A 17,263-nucleotide genomic window follows, 5' to 3' on the forward strand; every position below is an offset into this window, starting at 1 on the left:
AGTAGTTCTTTCAAGAACAGGGGCACATAGAAAATATTTTTTGCTATACAAGAGTACTTTAAACTGTGCAAATTCTAAATCGAGAAATAATGCAAATCCGAGGAATTTGATGATGATGATGCTGCTGATGATGATGATGGAGAAGAAGATGATGATGATGATGCTTGTTTCATACTATTCGGATTATCAGAGTTTTCTACAATTATTTCAAGGCAAAATTTTCCAATTTTACGGATTCATGACCTTAAAAATGACCTTTAAAAATCATACTTTCGTGGAAATGTATAATATGAACACCTTATTGCTGCGCACTACAATGTATATATTTCGAGGCAAAAGGGCTTTAAAATCTTAAACTATTTGAAATCAGACTACTTTCTGTCTGCATCGACAAAGTGAAGGGAGCTCAATGCGGCGGAATCAATTTTAAAGAAAATTAAATTAAAGCAACGCTTTTCTAAATTGTCGAAGTATGATTAACTAGCTTAAATATGACTGCTAAGAGGAAGATGTTTCTAGAACTTCAGTAAACAAGGTAGAAATGTAATAGAAAAGCAATGTTAATAGGCTGACAGAACTGATTCAGCGACAGAAACTCACAGCAGGGAATGAGTTTGATGATGTCATGACAGGAAACAAGCAACCTTCAATTGCGCCTGGCAAAATTGATATATGCATGCTTTTATTCACTCTGGGTTCAATGTTATGATATGCACAATTTCTATTCCTGCTGCTCCAACATATAATATAGTCTATATATCATGACTATAATATAGTCACAAAATATAGTCTACGATGAAACTATCTGTAGTATTGTGAGGAGTCTGTCTCTGTACTCTTTACCCAAAACACGCATTCATTGTAAAACACATTGCTATTCTATTCTTTCACATGACAAAGCATAAAGATTTATTGCATTAAATGAATAAAAACAGTAGTTTATGATAAAATGGCAAGGAAAATAGAAAGTGGACATTTTTGCAAAAACAAAAGGACTAAACTCATTAAAAATGTGTAATCTGTTTCTTTCAGATTGACATCACTGTGTGTTTGGTAAAATACCTTTGTGCACTTCGCGGCTAACCTACAATCGCAGCCAAATAAGACTTTCTCAAAACCTATCGTGCGCTATGCTGCTTTCCTAGCATATGAAGGTTACTGGGCCAGCCAGGCAATCACACTAATGTCAGCCAGGTTAACGCATAGTGGAACTATTCGCTTAGCTGAGCTGTGCTCGGCTGAACTGTTGTCACAGTGGGTGCTTGACAGGTCTAAGGCGTAGCTGTCGAGGGGCTGTGAAAGAGTCTACAGCAAAATATGCTAACATAAATGAATTAATGACCTCTTTAACCACTTTGGTTCCAGGGAAGCAAACATGGGTAAACGTATCATGAAGTCTTAGTACGCAGAATTAAGCTGTATTTTCTTCAGCTGTTAACGTAAAGATCAGAATATAAATGCCTGTTTTTTGTTATCATTATTAGCTAACGTTCAGCAGACTTATGATTGTAATTCATTTATGAATTCAAAGTTGAGAACATTTAGGTACATTTTACTCATCGGACTTTATACAGCCTGCTAGTCTCTTAGACATAGCCATATAATATTACCTCATATCTTAAAGCAATCACGACGTTCATAATATCATGCATTAATGTTCAAATGTGTTGTTTTAAGAGTTTTGGAAAGTATCAACGAACCTTTAGCTAACACCAGGAAAGGTTTTTATCTCGACAAGATCGATTTTGATCAAAATTTTATCCGCTAAATCGTTTTTTTATCATTTCTTAAAGTTGGTGTGTGTTCCTATTTATTTTTAGGCAGACATTATTATGGTTTATGTTTTATCTTACCATCTAGTGCCATTAAATTGACAACCCTGTAAGAATAAGTACTTGAAGGCGAATGAACTTCAATATGAGTTAACTGTGTAAGGCAATGAGTTGAGCTCTTTGAAATTAGTGAATACTATCTCTTATCTTCAAGAATGTAATCATCATAACAGATGTAAACACTTTTTAATTTGAATTAAAACCCGAGTTGGTGAGCCAGCAACACTGTTCTAATTGAACATTTCTATCAAAATATCAAAATATAGCCTTGTAATAACACGTCTTCATGGCAATGATACATTAATGTTTAACTCAAAACGGCCAGGCAACGAACTTGAAGTTGATTTAAACAGTTTGTCGCGCAACGGTCTTACAAACTTTCATCGGAAGGCCACTCTTCTTCTGCAATATTCACATAAATATGATCATCAAAATCTTTCATCCGCAAGTATTCCTGCAACAGTAAAAAGAATGATATATCCTATTCGATTTTGACCACATACGTAAATACATAAGCATACATAAGGATACACAAAATACATATATGCAGGCCAACCAACCTACCTACCAACCTACCTCCCTCCATCCCTACCTACCTACGAACCTACCTACCTACCTACCTACCTACTTACCTTACTGTCCAACTAACTTAACTTACTTACAAACTAACCAACAAACGAATTACCTGACTAAAAGTATACAGACACGGAGACGCTTCCTGAGAGTTATAAGTAAATGTAAGTTTCTTTGGTCCTTGTTTCTACTGACCATAACAACATCATTCACTAGAAACACTACTTCTCACCTCGTTTACGTCATTTGCTATCTCTCCGATTGTTTTACTTAATTCAGAGAACGATGGTCTTCTGTCAGCATCTTGCAGCCAACACTGCGACATGATTTGGTAACTACAAGAAATTCAAGATAGTTACTTGATACTATGTTACAATTGAGGTCACAATCCCTGAAAAAAGTCATGGAATAAATATAATGAACTAAAGAAGTAAATTGTTCTTACAGTTCGTCACTGCAATGTCTTGGCTTTGGTAATCTGTAACCCGTCCTTAACTTTTGAATCACCCATCTAGGTCCAAATTGTGCGTAAGGTGTTGAACCTAATGATTGCAATGAAAAAAAGCTTAGCAACACTGTACATAATCACAAATTGAAAAAATGAAGGCACACACTACATTCTAAATACCATTTTGTTTTCATCGAGACATTTACTGATGAGTATAGTTTCTATCGTGACCTGAAGCATTGAAATTAGAGTCCCTCTACCGCATTATGGAAGTCGGTAATGGACTTCGATTGCTATTTATAGAAAAGATACAAATTGGTAATAAATTAAATATGCAGATAATAAAAACCGCTGAATATTGATGTCAAGCTGTTCTCCGAGATGATTGCTTAATCGATCTACCTACATTTACTTAACATCCTTAACTTGGCTTACCTAAGGTAACCAATTCCCAAAGAACAACTCCGTACGACCAAACATCACTTTTAATCGTGCTTATCGAGTTTATCAAGGACTCTATAGCCATCCATCGTATCGGCAGACGACCCTTGGGTTTGAAAAAGGAAGGATAACTAGCTCACTGGGATTGTATGTACTAGCGTTACACTTTGTCAATAGGACATAAACTAATATTCAATCGGTTTAGAGGAAGATGATATTAAGATGACGCATGAGCAATAGTATTTGGCACTTAGCCACCATGTTAAAAAGTGCAGTTTTCGCCAAAGAAAACTTCAATTGAACAGGAAGAGAGAGCATTCAATTTATGATCATACTTAAAGTCATATTGCGACCTACAGTTTACCTGTGCTGTAAATTTGTAAACACCCGTTGCACTGACATCGTGTGCAAAACCAAAGTCAGATATTTTACAGCACATTTTGTCACACAAAAGAATATTCCGTGCGGCCAAATCTCTGTGAATAAACTGAGGGAGAAAAGAAGAAAGAATTAGACCTAACTCTAGTGAACAATATAGAGGGCGGTCAGATCTAAAAGTACCCTTTGCTTCTTAAATAAGGCATGCAAATATTAACAGTCACATGATTGATTGTACACAAACAGAGTCTCGCTATTCTTTCTGTGGCTGTATGTTTACAAGGGAGTATATATATTTTATGTTTGTTGAATATTTGCCAATGGTATCGTTGAAAATTCAGACCATGCTCTCGTTTTATTTAAGACTAATGACGTCACCTCTAAATAGGTCGATAAGTATTCAGCTTTTAATTACCAATTTTGAATCAATGAAGCTCATCCCTTTTGCAATTTGCCAGGCAAATTGCAGCAGGTCAGATGATGTCAAATCTCGACTTTGAGGATGAATATTTTGATACGATCCGTGACACCTGTTCTTAAGAAGATAGCCATGCAAACTCCCATGCGTTGCCAATTCAACGATGATGCAGATAGGATCTGTAATTACCAAGAATGTGTGTCACCCATGTCTTATCGAAGTAAATTTATTTTCAAATACAAAAGTGTTTTCGAGTACAAACGAATGTTATACAGTGATTTGTTTCGTTTTTATAATGTTCACGTAATGATAATAATACCGATCATTGTTAATTTTTACAATGGTGAGACAAGTATTGAATTTATAGGCAGTAGAAAGAGCGTCCTAATGCAATTGTTGTATTTCTTTTAAATGTTAAATAATCTAATTCTTCAATGTCAAATAAAACTAGTTAGAATAAGTCGAACGAATGCGAGAAGAAAGATGAAATATTGCAGTTGTTATTTACGTATTTGACGAGCGGTACAGTATTTATTTGTTTTGTTATTATTGCAGCATCAATAAATGAATGTGTTATACATGGATATTCCTATTCGTGAGCCATGATGCCCAGCGAAATAAAAATAAAGAATGTCACAAAATAGCAAACCGTTTGGAACAGGGTGCCAATTCCTACTTGTACGACACCAAGAGATTCCGCATGACAGACAAATAGTTGAATAAAGAATGTGTAAAAATACTAATTGATTGAAAACGATGCTACACACTTTGAAATTCTTTGTTATTGACCAAAGGGTGATGATAAACGAGGAAGCAACACACAATAGAGATTTTTCAAGATGGCATAGGTCCTTCCTATCCATTGCAATGCAATAATCTGATTTCTTGTCTGAATTTCGCCTGACGGGTCGCCCGTCCTGAATCGTCTGTGGTCAACAAATGACCTATGATCAGACTGCCATTTATGCACAGTTTCAGTTTTGAAAATCAAAGATCAAAGATCAAAGATCAAAATGCGTATCATGTAAAGCCCCCACGTAAGCCGCATGCCTAGTTAGTTATTTACAATAAATAGGTCATGATCGAGATAACCTTGCCAAGCAATTTGACATACCATCGATAACTACTGCGCGATGCATGTTCAAGCATTAGCCCCTCCTGCGCACAACCTATTAGCATATAGAATCTACTACATTACATCTATACTAAATAAGGTAGCTTTTTCCAACACTTTCTGACGCGGTAAATTAAATTTGTCTCCTAGTTCTCCTCGGAGTGTTAATGTTTTTAAATGTCAAGTTAGTTACGAACTTTTTGATGACCCTTGATCTATGAACCTAAATGTTGTGTGTTCACTCTTCACAAAGGTAGTACAAAAGGCTAGATGGCGCTCTTTGTGGCCACATTTGAAAAACAATTTTGATCGGACATTTAGAGTTACTCATTCACTAACTCAAGATTTAGATAGAGGGGACACCAGTAATATAGTGAATCGCTCCTAAATACTGTTTTAGCTTATCGTCGAGTAATTTTGAAGGTTACAGAAAACGTTAAAGATTTTACACCACCTCTTGGTAATATTTATTTGAAATGATTTGATTTAATGTCAGCACTGAGGAGATCATGCCCTGTAGTGATCAAATCACATCATAAGTGGTATTTTACTTGTTAACTCTTGCATGTTAAGACATGAATATTGAGATTTGAATGGCATACATTGTATGTTAAACACCCAGTGTTCCATGCAGTTACACCTGTGGCTACTCGAGTGGAAACGTTACCACGATCATTGCTGAATGCAATTATGGATAACTCGCGGATCATTTCCTCGTAGACATAAATGGTCCCTGGGATCTCATCCCACTACAAGTGGACATACTATGCGCCACGACGGTAAAAACATCGCATTTTCACATAGGCTTGCGTCCTACCTTCCCGTGCGTTATAGGTAAGCACTGCAACATTCGTTCAATTTTGCATTCACAAAACAGTTGATCTTGTACTTAATGATCACATTTCAATTTATTATAACTAAAGCAATTCTGCCAGGCATACTGCAATAACATCGACTGAGTTGACGTTTAAAAGTCATTGTTATATTAAAGAGTCCTACAAAAAACGAAATACTGAGCTAAGCGTAGTAGCTTTAAAGCGACCCTAAACCTGGTTATCGAAATATCTGGGCATAAATATCAGCAGTCGGTACAATGAAGGTTACCTGACCTTTCAACTTTTGACGTCGGGGCTGACGTGTAAATATAGCCTATGACCTATTGCTTGCTGTCAGCACTCCGAGTATTTGCTTCAATGAAATCTCAAAAAAAAATGGTCATTCAAAAATGGCCAAAATTGATAGGCAAGATCGCCCATAGTTTCAACTGATTTGGTGGGTTTTTTTTCACCACATGACGGTTGATCTTACTATTACAACTTCAACTCTAGACAGATATTAGAAACAATAGCCTTGTCCATTTTTTTATTTCAACTTATGCATGAAAGGTAATTGCTATGTAAAAAGGACATATACCAGCATTTAATAAATCTCTGTTGAGTTATATTGTTTTATTTTATTGTAATTCGATATATGAGAAAAAGCGATATGATTTGCCACGTAGCTGATGATGCATTTGCGTAGTATAAGCAACAAACGCATTTTAACGGATTTCTTTAATTTACCTGACGATGTACAATAACCTAGTAGTTTAACAATGTTCGGGTGACTGGACCGTAACAGTTTCATTATTTCTAATTCCCGAAGAAAGTTGTCTTTGTCTTCAGATAATGCATCCTCTGGATATGGGGGAAAGAAGTGGCATTCAGATGCGATAATGTAATCAATAACAAAAATAATTTACTCTTTCTTATTATTAATATTAATTTTTATTTCAATAGATTTTCATACGTATAACTTTAATATCTGTTTCCGTGTAATGATACTAAAGGGACACAGAAAGTAAACACCTGCAGATCATTGAAATAGTATACTATGCATATATTAAAAGCGTTTGTGGCAACTCTTAAATAGGTATACCTCAATACAATGATGTTTTTAACATTTATACACTACGCACGGAATGAGGCAACAATCGCCGAATATGTAAAATCAATGAAACAGCTTAGAACATACATGGTTCTGTACTCAGCGGACTATGGATGAAACAAAACAGGTTGCTTCGGTTTGACCAGCAAGCCGAAAAAAAGTCTCAGAACAATATTGAGCAGTGAGTTATTTTTTTGCATGAACATGTTCTGCAACCAATACATTTAAGGCATAAAATTCCCGATAATGACTATTCTGAAGAGAAATACAATTTTAGATCATTTCTCAATGAGCCAATTGTTGTGATCAATTAGTACATTTGAAAGATCATTGATCATCTTCGATCACCCATACCTACCTTTCAGGCACTTCACAGCAACCTGTATGTCCCCATATTCACCACGGATATATGGAGCAACAGCTTTTCGCACAAAACCAAATTCCCCTCGTCCAAGAAAACAGTTGTCGTAAAATCGCAAAAGACAATAATCGAATTCAAGAGGTTCAGACGGAAATGTTGGCTTGTTCTGTATAAGCTCTTCCTGAGTTGCATATGCCCCCGTGCTTTGTTCAATGGCATTGTTAGGCTGTAATGTTCCCTTATATAAAATGTATAAGAATATTGCATATGATATTTTTTTAAATTCATTACTAACAGAACACTGTTTTGTTGTAGTGTCCCCGTAAAATAACTTGATAACAATATCATATTTTGGATCGGTAACAAAAATTGACAGAAGTACACTCTTCAGAGTTTTGAAACATAATCTTCAGTTACTTTCAGCAAATCATAAATCTGCCATGATTGCAAAGATTGTCTTTACCGAGTTGGATACGGAAGGATTTTGTGCACCATCAATGAAAGGTTGATTTTCTGTAGTTTCGCCACCTTGAGTCTGAAAACAACGATCAAAACCCTTGAGTTACATGAGTAATATGACACGATACCGTAAAAACAGCAATGTTAACTTAGAGACAATTTAATGGAATACGACCTAGATAGAGAAAGATGACTTTTCATTTTTATTTAGATCTAGATTTTGGAAATGGATCGTTCGATGGACTGGCAGTACCGCCCCCTTATAAGTTACATGAGTTGACATGATAAACTTGTCGATACTGTTGAACATATCAGAAAAGGTTAAAGATCAGTCTCAAAGCGGCATCTAAGTAACCAATAAATTTGCTACCATATATCCACATGTTAACCACTTGTCTCTCAACGATAAGATGCGAGATAATATTTATCACTAAAGTTGTAAACAATGGTGTTTGTTCACGCACAGTAATTTACATATTTTCAGGTTAAAGGACGCATTCCTTTGCCCGGTAAATCTGTTGATCTACTTTTGAAACTATGATTCACTCCTTCTGTAAAATTGTTTTTCATCGTGTTCTAATTCCGTGGAAACAATTTACTTTCAATTTATTCCGGTTTGGTATAAGCCTCTTTCAGATTTTTCCGGAACACAGAATTATCACACTTTTGTTGAAGAATGATCAGTTTTTTTTATTTGTTTCTATGTATGACTAATCCTTAAATGCCAGAAAGGGGTGCATATATGAGTTAATTTTTCTCTCAGGCAGATGAGCAGTTCGCCCCTATGCTTGCCTTGTCTACAGTATTCATGAGAACAGTTTCTGGAACATAATTATGTGTCCTGGGTTATCTGTATTGCTGTGATAATGACGTTTTATTGTATTAACAGTAGATATCACTCACATTTTCTGAGCTCCCTCCAGTTGAAGATTCCTCGTCTTGTTCAGTTCCGTTTGTTGACGAGTTATCACTATGGCATGCCTTCTTGGAAAGCACATACACAATCACAGCAAACAATGCCACAATGACCACCACTAAAACAGTTACCATCGTTGCCATGATTATTCCTTCTTTCTGTTTCTGATATGATGCATCAATATCTGTTGTATCAAGGAGAAATAAAGAAAGTTTGGTTGCGATATGCGACAAATTAAATATGATGCTCCTAAATTCTAGAGACCTCACAAAGACTTAGATGGTAAACGAGTCAAAATTTATTGGGTTTTGTCATGGTTACATTTGTTCAAACAGCAGACGACATAAATGCCGAATAAACAGTCACAGTGGCGATTTTAAGTCTTCAAAATTGTTTATCTTCAAAGGAAATCTAGTCAACTGTTCTTGTAGACTGCTGTTATACCTTGTGTTGTCGGAACTTGATGCATTGCCTTAAATTTTTGCATCTCACTAATACTTGTTCCGAGTAATCCTGAAAGAGTGGGAAAGAAAGAGAGGGCATAAAATCATTTTGTACTACTGAACAATGAGAATGAAGTAAAGTATGTCATATTTCTGCAATAATAATCGGAAATAAAATCACAATATCAAATAAAAAACGAAATCAAAATATCGATGGGGCTGACCGGACTTGGCTGATACAAATCGACTCAGGAAAAATGTGTCCTTGTGTACGTTATTTGATAAAATATGAAATAACTCACTATAGGTATAATTACCTTTGGTCAGGGTTTCCATTGAAAATTCACCTACTGCAGACGTCATGGGGACTCTTGTCGAAAAGCTTGTAACAAGAGACGAAGAAATCGAAGGCGGCGGTCCTGCATTCATTTAAAATGAAAACGAGCATAACGAAGCACATCGCAGCCATGTTTTTAATTTTCGCGAAACTTTAAAACACAAATTATGAAAACATTTTCAAATTCACAATTAAATTAAGCATATAGACTTCATCTCTACGCATCATATACATTTATTATGCTTGAATGTCTGCCGTGAACAAAATTGGTTAATAGGGAATGTGCCTTGAATATTGTACATATTGACGTTTTAAATAATTCAACCTAAAGTATATACCACAGTTGTCATACCTCATAGAAACGTGTATGTTGCTTTATTGGCGTTAATTCCATTGCTCATATTTTTTATTATTTGAATTTGATATATTTTATCGTCATTCTTGACAAATGGAAGATCAAATTGAAGCGATTTTGAGATACTTAAAAATTTACATATTCAAACTCATTGACAGGTCAACATTCCGGATGCTGTAAGCAAGTCAATTGGAGATGATTTGACAACACGTGATTAGAGCAGCGCTCTTAACAAATTCAATTTAATCGTCCCTCTAAGCTATTTGCTACATTTGCTGCTGCACATAGTTTTGCTATATGATTATTTTTTACTCAGTCTGTAAATGAAATAAGAAAACAACATTTAGCGGCGTTGATACACACAAAATGAAGTCACCTTGTAAAGGCTCAATTGCAATTTCTTCTTTACGTGTATTTACTTCATAATTATCACCAGAAAATTGCATTTTTATCAAGCACAAACAGTGATCAAAATAAATAGTTGCATGCAGCAGCTTTCATTATTTCCAATTGATAACAGGTCTCGGTACCATGCTTTGTGTGATCACAACCAGAAAATATCACAAATACCTAGGTACACTTCGAAATTCTTTCGTTAAATTTAATCACGGAAATATATAACACGTTGAATTTTCTGACTGCGTTGAGGGTATAATAAACATCTTTCACTGTTACTAAATCATGAGTCCAATCCTCTACGAGCAAATTGCCTTTTAAGCTATGACCCGGCACTTTTAACGTTAGCGGGTACTGCACCACATTGTGGAGATGGAAAACAATCGCAATGAAGATGTTTCTTTACAATGATTACAAAAAAGGTAGCAAATTGAATTGTTTCGATCTCACCGAAAGTTTTGTTTCATCTCATAGTAAAGGAGCCACATAATGCACAGGTCTGTTAAGTATTATCAAAATTAGGCTTCTAACCCTTCTTATGACAAATTTGTACTCTAGTAGTTGCTACTCGTCTTTCAAAAGTACATGCTAGTTTAAATAAAAATGACAGTCTCTATTAAAATAACATTAAGCCATGGTATCTTTTCCTTCCTAGTTGAATGTTTGAAATGCATGAATATGTACATTTGATACGAAGACGTGTCCCCTTTTCTCGCCCTGGTAGGTATGCCAATGTGTCCTGTGGTTATTTGATATTTTGACGAATTACATTCACGTCAAAAATCGGAATTACTATAATATATTTTGATAACAGAGGCAAACATACCTTACAGGTGTACTAGGCCCTGCTTTTGATAGCATACTTTTGGAACATGAGTAACGAAGAATGTGACGTCGACTCTGCATGCATTTGATATAAATAAATAGTTTCCATGCACATCGCATTTACAAAAACAAAAAATTACATGAAAAGATGCTATGTTTTACCTGTTGCCGTCTTATTCTCTACGATTAGTAATACTGATCTGTTGCTATTTGCTTCATGTATGTCACTGTAGTAGCCATGGCATGTGTAAAAACCAGTGTCGTTCAGATAAGTCTCCTCAAGGTAAACTTCGCGGGTAATGATATGCTTATCACCGGCCTTTTCATTCGAGACTGTCTGTTGAATTCGACTATCACCCTCACCTATTTTCACCCATTCAAGACGGAGCAACGGTCGAGTAAGAATCGCAATACAGAGTATAGCCATTTTTGATCCTGCGGTTACATTGATAGATGTCGGGTTGCTTTCGTTTTTTCCTTTTTCGGACAGATCCAAAGAATATCCTTCTATAAATAAAAGATAAATAAGGTTACCAGTCAATGTAAAATACAGAAGTGAATTATTCGATACGTCAATAATCAAGTATTCCATATTTGCTTTCGATAAGACTCGTCAGTGAAGTTTACTTACCGTATACATTTAAGCTCACAAGTTTTTGAGTTACTTCAAAATGTAAGCCTCGGACGATGCATTGATATGTTCCCTCGTCTGCTAAAGTCGTGTTTTTTATACTAAAGTCGTGTTTTTTATAAAGAGCGTCGTAATTGTTGCGACATTAATGTAAAACCTTGCATCTCGGGACCTTCCAACACCTTCTTCTAAGTAGTATTGCGCGACAAACGTTAATTTCGGCCATTTTGTCCATCGGACTGACGTAATGTTGAGGTCTGTTTTGTTTATGTCATGAATTGGACATTGGATGCTTGCTGTTTCGCCAGACTTCGCATAAAATTTAGAATGGGCTTCATTAATTTCTTCGGCATTTATGAGTTCTGTCGGTGGAAGCAGAAAGAATGTTGATTACTTAAGTACCTAGTCTATTGTCATTGTTTCTATATTTTCCCAAAATTCCACTTTTATCTGAGCCACGGAAAAATCTATAACCATATTGCCGAACAAGTTAAAGTGTCATTTTATCTTAAGTTAACCAAATTTGACTGGGTATCGCCGCATACTACAGATACAAAAAATAAGGCATATTTCTGTAGGGAATTATTTTTTCAAGCCTTAGGAAGAAAACAATCATATATAACGAATCAACAAGGTAACCATGAAACAGTATTGCCATTGATACACGTTACTGATATGATTATGCTATTACGCTAAAACGATTTTTATCATTAATTTATAGTGTAGTCAGTAAACGGTACTTACCTCCAAGGTATATCAGTATACAGGCAAGATGCGCAGTACTTGGTTTCATTATCTCTCGTTTGGATTTAAAAATGTTCACTCGATAGGATTTTGAGTGAAAACCCCTTCTTTGATGCGCAATTTGCGCCAGTGTGAGATCGTATAATATGGTTTTGGCTGTTTTTTCCGAGACCCATTCTTCTCAGTGTCACGTATACAAAGCAAGCATTCCATGTGGAAGAATTGAGATCTAAGTCTCAGAATGCCCGTTAGAACACAATTGGACACACTGCTATCATGTGGACTGCATGAGCATAGCGATCGAAAATCCTAAACAAAATACGTGGAATCGTGCCAAGCTTGCTACATTGATGACATCAAAAGTAGCAAAATTGGCACGACTCCACGTATTGTGTTTCTGACAGTGAATATTAAGAGTGTCTGACTTTTCCTTGACCCTTTGAAATCCTTTGCTTTTCACGCTTCCGTACAATCGTATGAAAGCAAGCAAGCAAAACAGACGACAAATTGCCATGATCTTGAACGTATTTCGGTCACATATCACAAAATTACGGACATATCAGGGCTATAGCTGCATGTACAAAGGATATATACTTGAATAAAGAAAGCTGACATGACATAATAGCATAGATATTTGAATGACGGTAACCAATGGAGGGACAGAAATTACAGTGTCCTTTCGAGATATCAAATACACTTACCCAAATTGATTGGTTATGAGCAACACTTTAGGAAGAACTGCTTTAAAGTTGCAATATGGATGAAAATTGTCAATTTTTTTTCTTGAAACTAAAGCAAATAGACCATACTACGTTGAAGTACTCTTCTTAGCTAAGCCTCTTACCAATCCCGGCACACAAATACGTTCATTTTGATGCGTTGCGGCCGCCTAGAAAAGCTGTTTTGTAAACAAACTTTCAAAACAAAAACATTGGCTTTTCTGCTGTGCACGTGACAAGTACCACCAAGAGTGATGACGTCTCAATAGAGTGCACGTTGGAGGGGCTATGTTGACACGATGACAGAACTTGACATACATAATGATAATTTATTGTAAATTTTGCGTTTGCCTAACTTTGGTAGCATCACAATGTTTCAGAAATATATATCGATATGATAAAGTACAGCTCGACAAAAGATCGTGTGTTTGATTTTTCTCACCCATACACATGTATGTCAGGGCCGCGCCGTGTGCACCTAGGCCCTACTGAGTACGTTCGATCGATCGATCGAGCGTCCAGACCACGTACACCGATCTGGCTGTGTTCACCGCGTGCCTGACAGCGTTTCCGCAATCCTCTCCCCTTGCATGTTGTTACATTTTTCATGTTATTAAAAGGTGAGGTATCTGCACGCTATATTTATTTGAAAGCTTTGCCCACTTGCCCCTCAGTCTGGTCTTGCATGGCCAAGTCAGCGCGTCGATCGACGCGTCGTATATAAGACCATGCCATTAATGATGAAGATTGCAGTTTTTCTGTGTTTCCGAAAAATGCACATTTGACCTGATTGCCTTGACCAGCTGTAACTGGTGCCGCGCACCTAGAATAAAAAACCAAGCGACCGGGGTCCGCCTTGCATCTCAAGTGTTTTTATTTACGCAATGCAGGAAAGCAAGGATCAATTCTACAGGCAGTAAGGCCTGATAAAAGTAATATACTAGTCTAATAACTTTTGTAAAGAACGGGGCAGGCCGATCTATACCTGTGAAGCTATGGACTGTTTGCGTTGACCTACTCAACTAGCAGGCGGCTGGTCCAGGAAGTCATTCGCATTGAGTGGACTGAGGCACAAAAAAAAAATAATCTACGCTCACAATATTTGCGATGGTATCATTTTCAACAGCAACACTGGACTCTTCATCACTGGCTACCCTCTAAATCAATCATTCCAAACAACATTTCGCTGTAGGAGTTATTTTCACTTTCAAGATTATAGACAGAACTTGAGATAGATGCCATTCTGCAATTGTGTGTATAGCATCTCTGTTCTACACTCAGGAACGCCATTTATGACGTCACAGAAATGGACGCGTTCCTCATGGATGTTTTTTCATCAAGCCTCAAACATTTTATATTTCCACATTATTTATCAACGGGAAAAAAGGAAAAAAGCACCACCATTTCACTAAGAAATATTATTGTTATTTATTGACAAAAAATATAAAAAATGTTTATTTGGTGACATATAGCTTTTAACTCGTTGCACAGTAATAACCCCTTAAATATTGTCTTTAAAGCACAGTGTGTCAGTAATTATTGGCGACAAAATTTCCTCGTAAAAAATAAGTATCGCTACTAGTGTCATCAGATGAGTCCATACACCATATAATTGTCCATTGCATCCATTACCACTTGTAAATCCTAAAATACAAAACAGTAATCCAATGACAGTGAGATTTTTCTTGATTTCGTTCCATGCCCTAAGAAATAAACTTTTTTCAAAATGAACGGATAAATTTTTTATTAAAAAACAAATAGTCTAAGTTAGCACGTAAATTACAGCACAATTATTAGTGGTGCAGTAAAGACAGAACTTTCGGCAAAGGTTCGGTTATTTGATGAAGGTATATTAAGCAGATTTCTCAGTTCCTGGCACTCGTCAATTTTCACGATATATTTCACAAACTAAATACTATCATTGAAGAAGAAAGCAACCAGTCAACAGTTATTTCTAAATAAGGCATCTCTTTCTTACCATCTTGGTCAAGACTGGGCGTAGATTTTATGTATTTAACGTCCTTTATTTCCAATTCCTGTCCACCGTTACTGCTTTCTGGCGGATAAGGCATGTCATTGCAAGAATTTGAGTAAGGAAAGACGAATGAACGAACATGAACGTTAGTGGGGTTCCGTTGGTATCATGAACAATTGGAGAGACCGTAGTTTTCATTCAAAACAATTTCGATATTAAAAATATTCTCAATCATTTAATAACACCGCAGCCTATAGTTCAAATTCACAATCGTTGCCCGTGTGTGGTTTGCCAACAGTGAGATTTTGTAAGAGTTCGATTCTACAACCTATTCCATTCTACATTTTCCCTATTTTTTGTGATTCATATGGAGATTTTCAAGAGAGACACAGCTTATTAGTCTTAAAGCTGGTGAGACAAGGATTTTCACAAAGTAGGTTGTTAGATCTTTTAAGAAGTTCTATGGTAGATATGGAGATCTTATATCTAAATATGGCAAATCTGTCACTCAGATGATGAAAGACAGTATTCCCGACTTTGACTCAGAACAGTAATTTAGCAGATAGCTGAATTACCGTACAATAACTTTGTCACACTAGTTCAATCTTGACGGGTGTAGCATGCTAGCAGGGTACGCTTACCCATTCCGGACACCTGGTACCACCACTTATATAGTGGTTCAAGATTGTACTACCGATTTTGTCAGTGATCTTATGTTCTTTGTGTGTTTGTTTTACTGTTTATTGGACCTGGTAATTTATTTGCCTTGAATGATAATGATTGCTGGAATCGATTGATGTCATATTACATACGTCATACTAAAGAAATATACTCACCATCTAATTTTTCATAGATCGGTATTTTCGCTGTGAACCAGTAATTTGTATTCTTTTCATGGATTTTATATGAGTACATACCAAGATCCCCTTGTCCAAAATTTGATATGGCCAAAACGGATGTTTTCTCTTCTTTGTTTGATATTTTGTACTTATTATTGTTCTAAGGTTAAATACAAACTTAAAATTGTTATAAGAGTGTCAGTTTTCCTTCATAATCACACAGACACACAGACACACAGACACACAGACACACAGACACACATACACACACACACACATATATATATATATATATATATATATATATATATATATATATATGTGTGTGTGTGTGTGTGTGTGTGTGTGTGTGTGTGTGTGTGTGTGTGTGTACGCACGCACGCATGTATGTATGTATGTATGTATGTATGTATGTATGTATGTATGTATGTATGTATATTGTTACGTGCAGAGAAAACGAACAAAAGGGTGAACTCAGCAGTTTACGTTTAAACAAAATTTATTACGAAAACAAAACTAATTGCTAAGTCAGGGACAGAGTACAAGCTTTAAAAGTGTACAGACTACTTATCTCAGCTGGGACGGCAAAGCTCCAGTCTCAGAGTTGTAACAGTCAGTCGAATGAATGAACAGTCCTTTGGCTTGCAGGCTTGAAACTGCACAAAGTCCACAGTATAAATCCAGCGTTGACAGTGAAGGTCTTGAAAAGTCTTGAGAATGACTACTGCTGGAGTTTAGTAACACACAAGAGACACGATCCCAAAAGTCTGACTGGAAGCTGTGCACGTCCCTTTTATAAAGGCATATAAGAACAATCTAGAACTTTTATTGACATGCTAATTACTGTTCTAAAATTATCTCCCTTACACAACTAATCAACTTTCCAGAACATTCCAAACATGACTAATTGAATTCAAGGTTGTGAGGTCATCAAGGCAGTGACCTTGAGAATGTTCTAGACTAATTGAACTCAGGTCATGATGAGTGTGGGGGAATGACCTACATAACACACCCCCTCTTCAAAAAAAAGAAAATTTTTCAAAGAAAAATCTTTCTTTTCAAATGTAATCTTGAAAAGGATTTAAGTACTCAAATTTTGTTTTACTCTAAAGTAAAGTTTCTTGAAAGTGAAC

General features: G+C 36.1%; 1 protein-coding gene across 1 annotated transcript; it reads right to left on the reverse strand.

Annotated features, from left to right (window-relative positions):
- Window positions 1-810: 810 nt before the first annotated feature.
- On the reverse strand, window positions 811-12,215 carry LOC139117638 (tyrosine kinase receptor Cad96Ca-like). Its single transcript, XM_070680882.1, has 14 exons — window positions 11,854-12,215; window positions 11,385-11,729; window positions 9,627-9,728; window positions 9,311-9,379; window positions 8,854-9,050; window positions 7,955-8,026; window positions 7,489-7,729; window positions 6,767-6,880; window positions 4,088-4,269; window positions 3,659-3,781; window positions 3,289-3,400; window positions 2,851-2,947; window positions 2,638-2,740; window positions 811-2,286 (listed from the first exon to the last, which is right to left on the reverse strand). The coding sequence occupies exons 2-14, from the start codon at window positions 11,647-11,649 to the stop codon at window positions 2,203-2,205; spliced, it is 1,761 nt and encodes a 586-aa protein (XP_070536983.1). The 5' UTR covers window positions 11,650-11,729; window positions 11,854-12,215; the 3' UTR covers window positions 811-2,202.
- Between the last annotated feature and the right edge of the window lie 5,048 nt (window positions 12,216-17,263).

Source organism: Ptychodera flava, chromosome 2 (genome assembly GCF_041260155.1).
Source record: "Ptychodera flava strain L36383 chromosome 2, AS_Pfla_20210202, whole genome shotgun sequence".
Classification (NCBI taxonomy): Eukaryota; Metazoa; Hemichordata; class Enteropneusta; family Ptychoderidae; genus Ptychodera; species Ptychodera flava.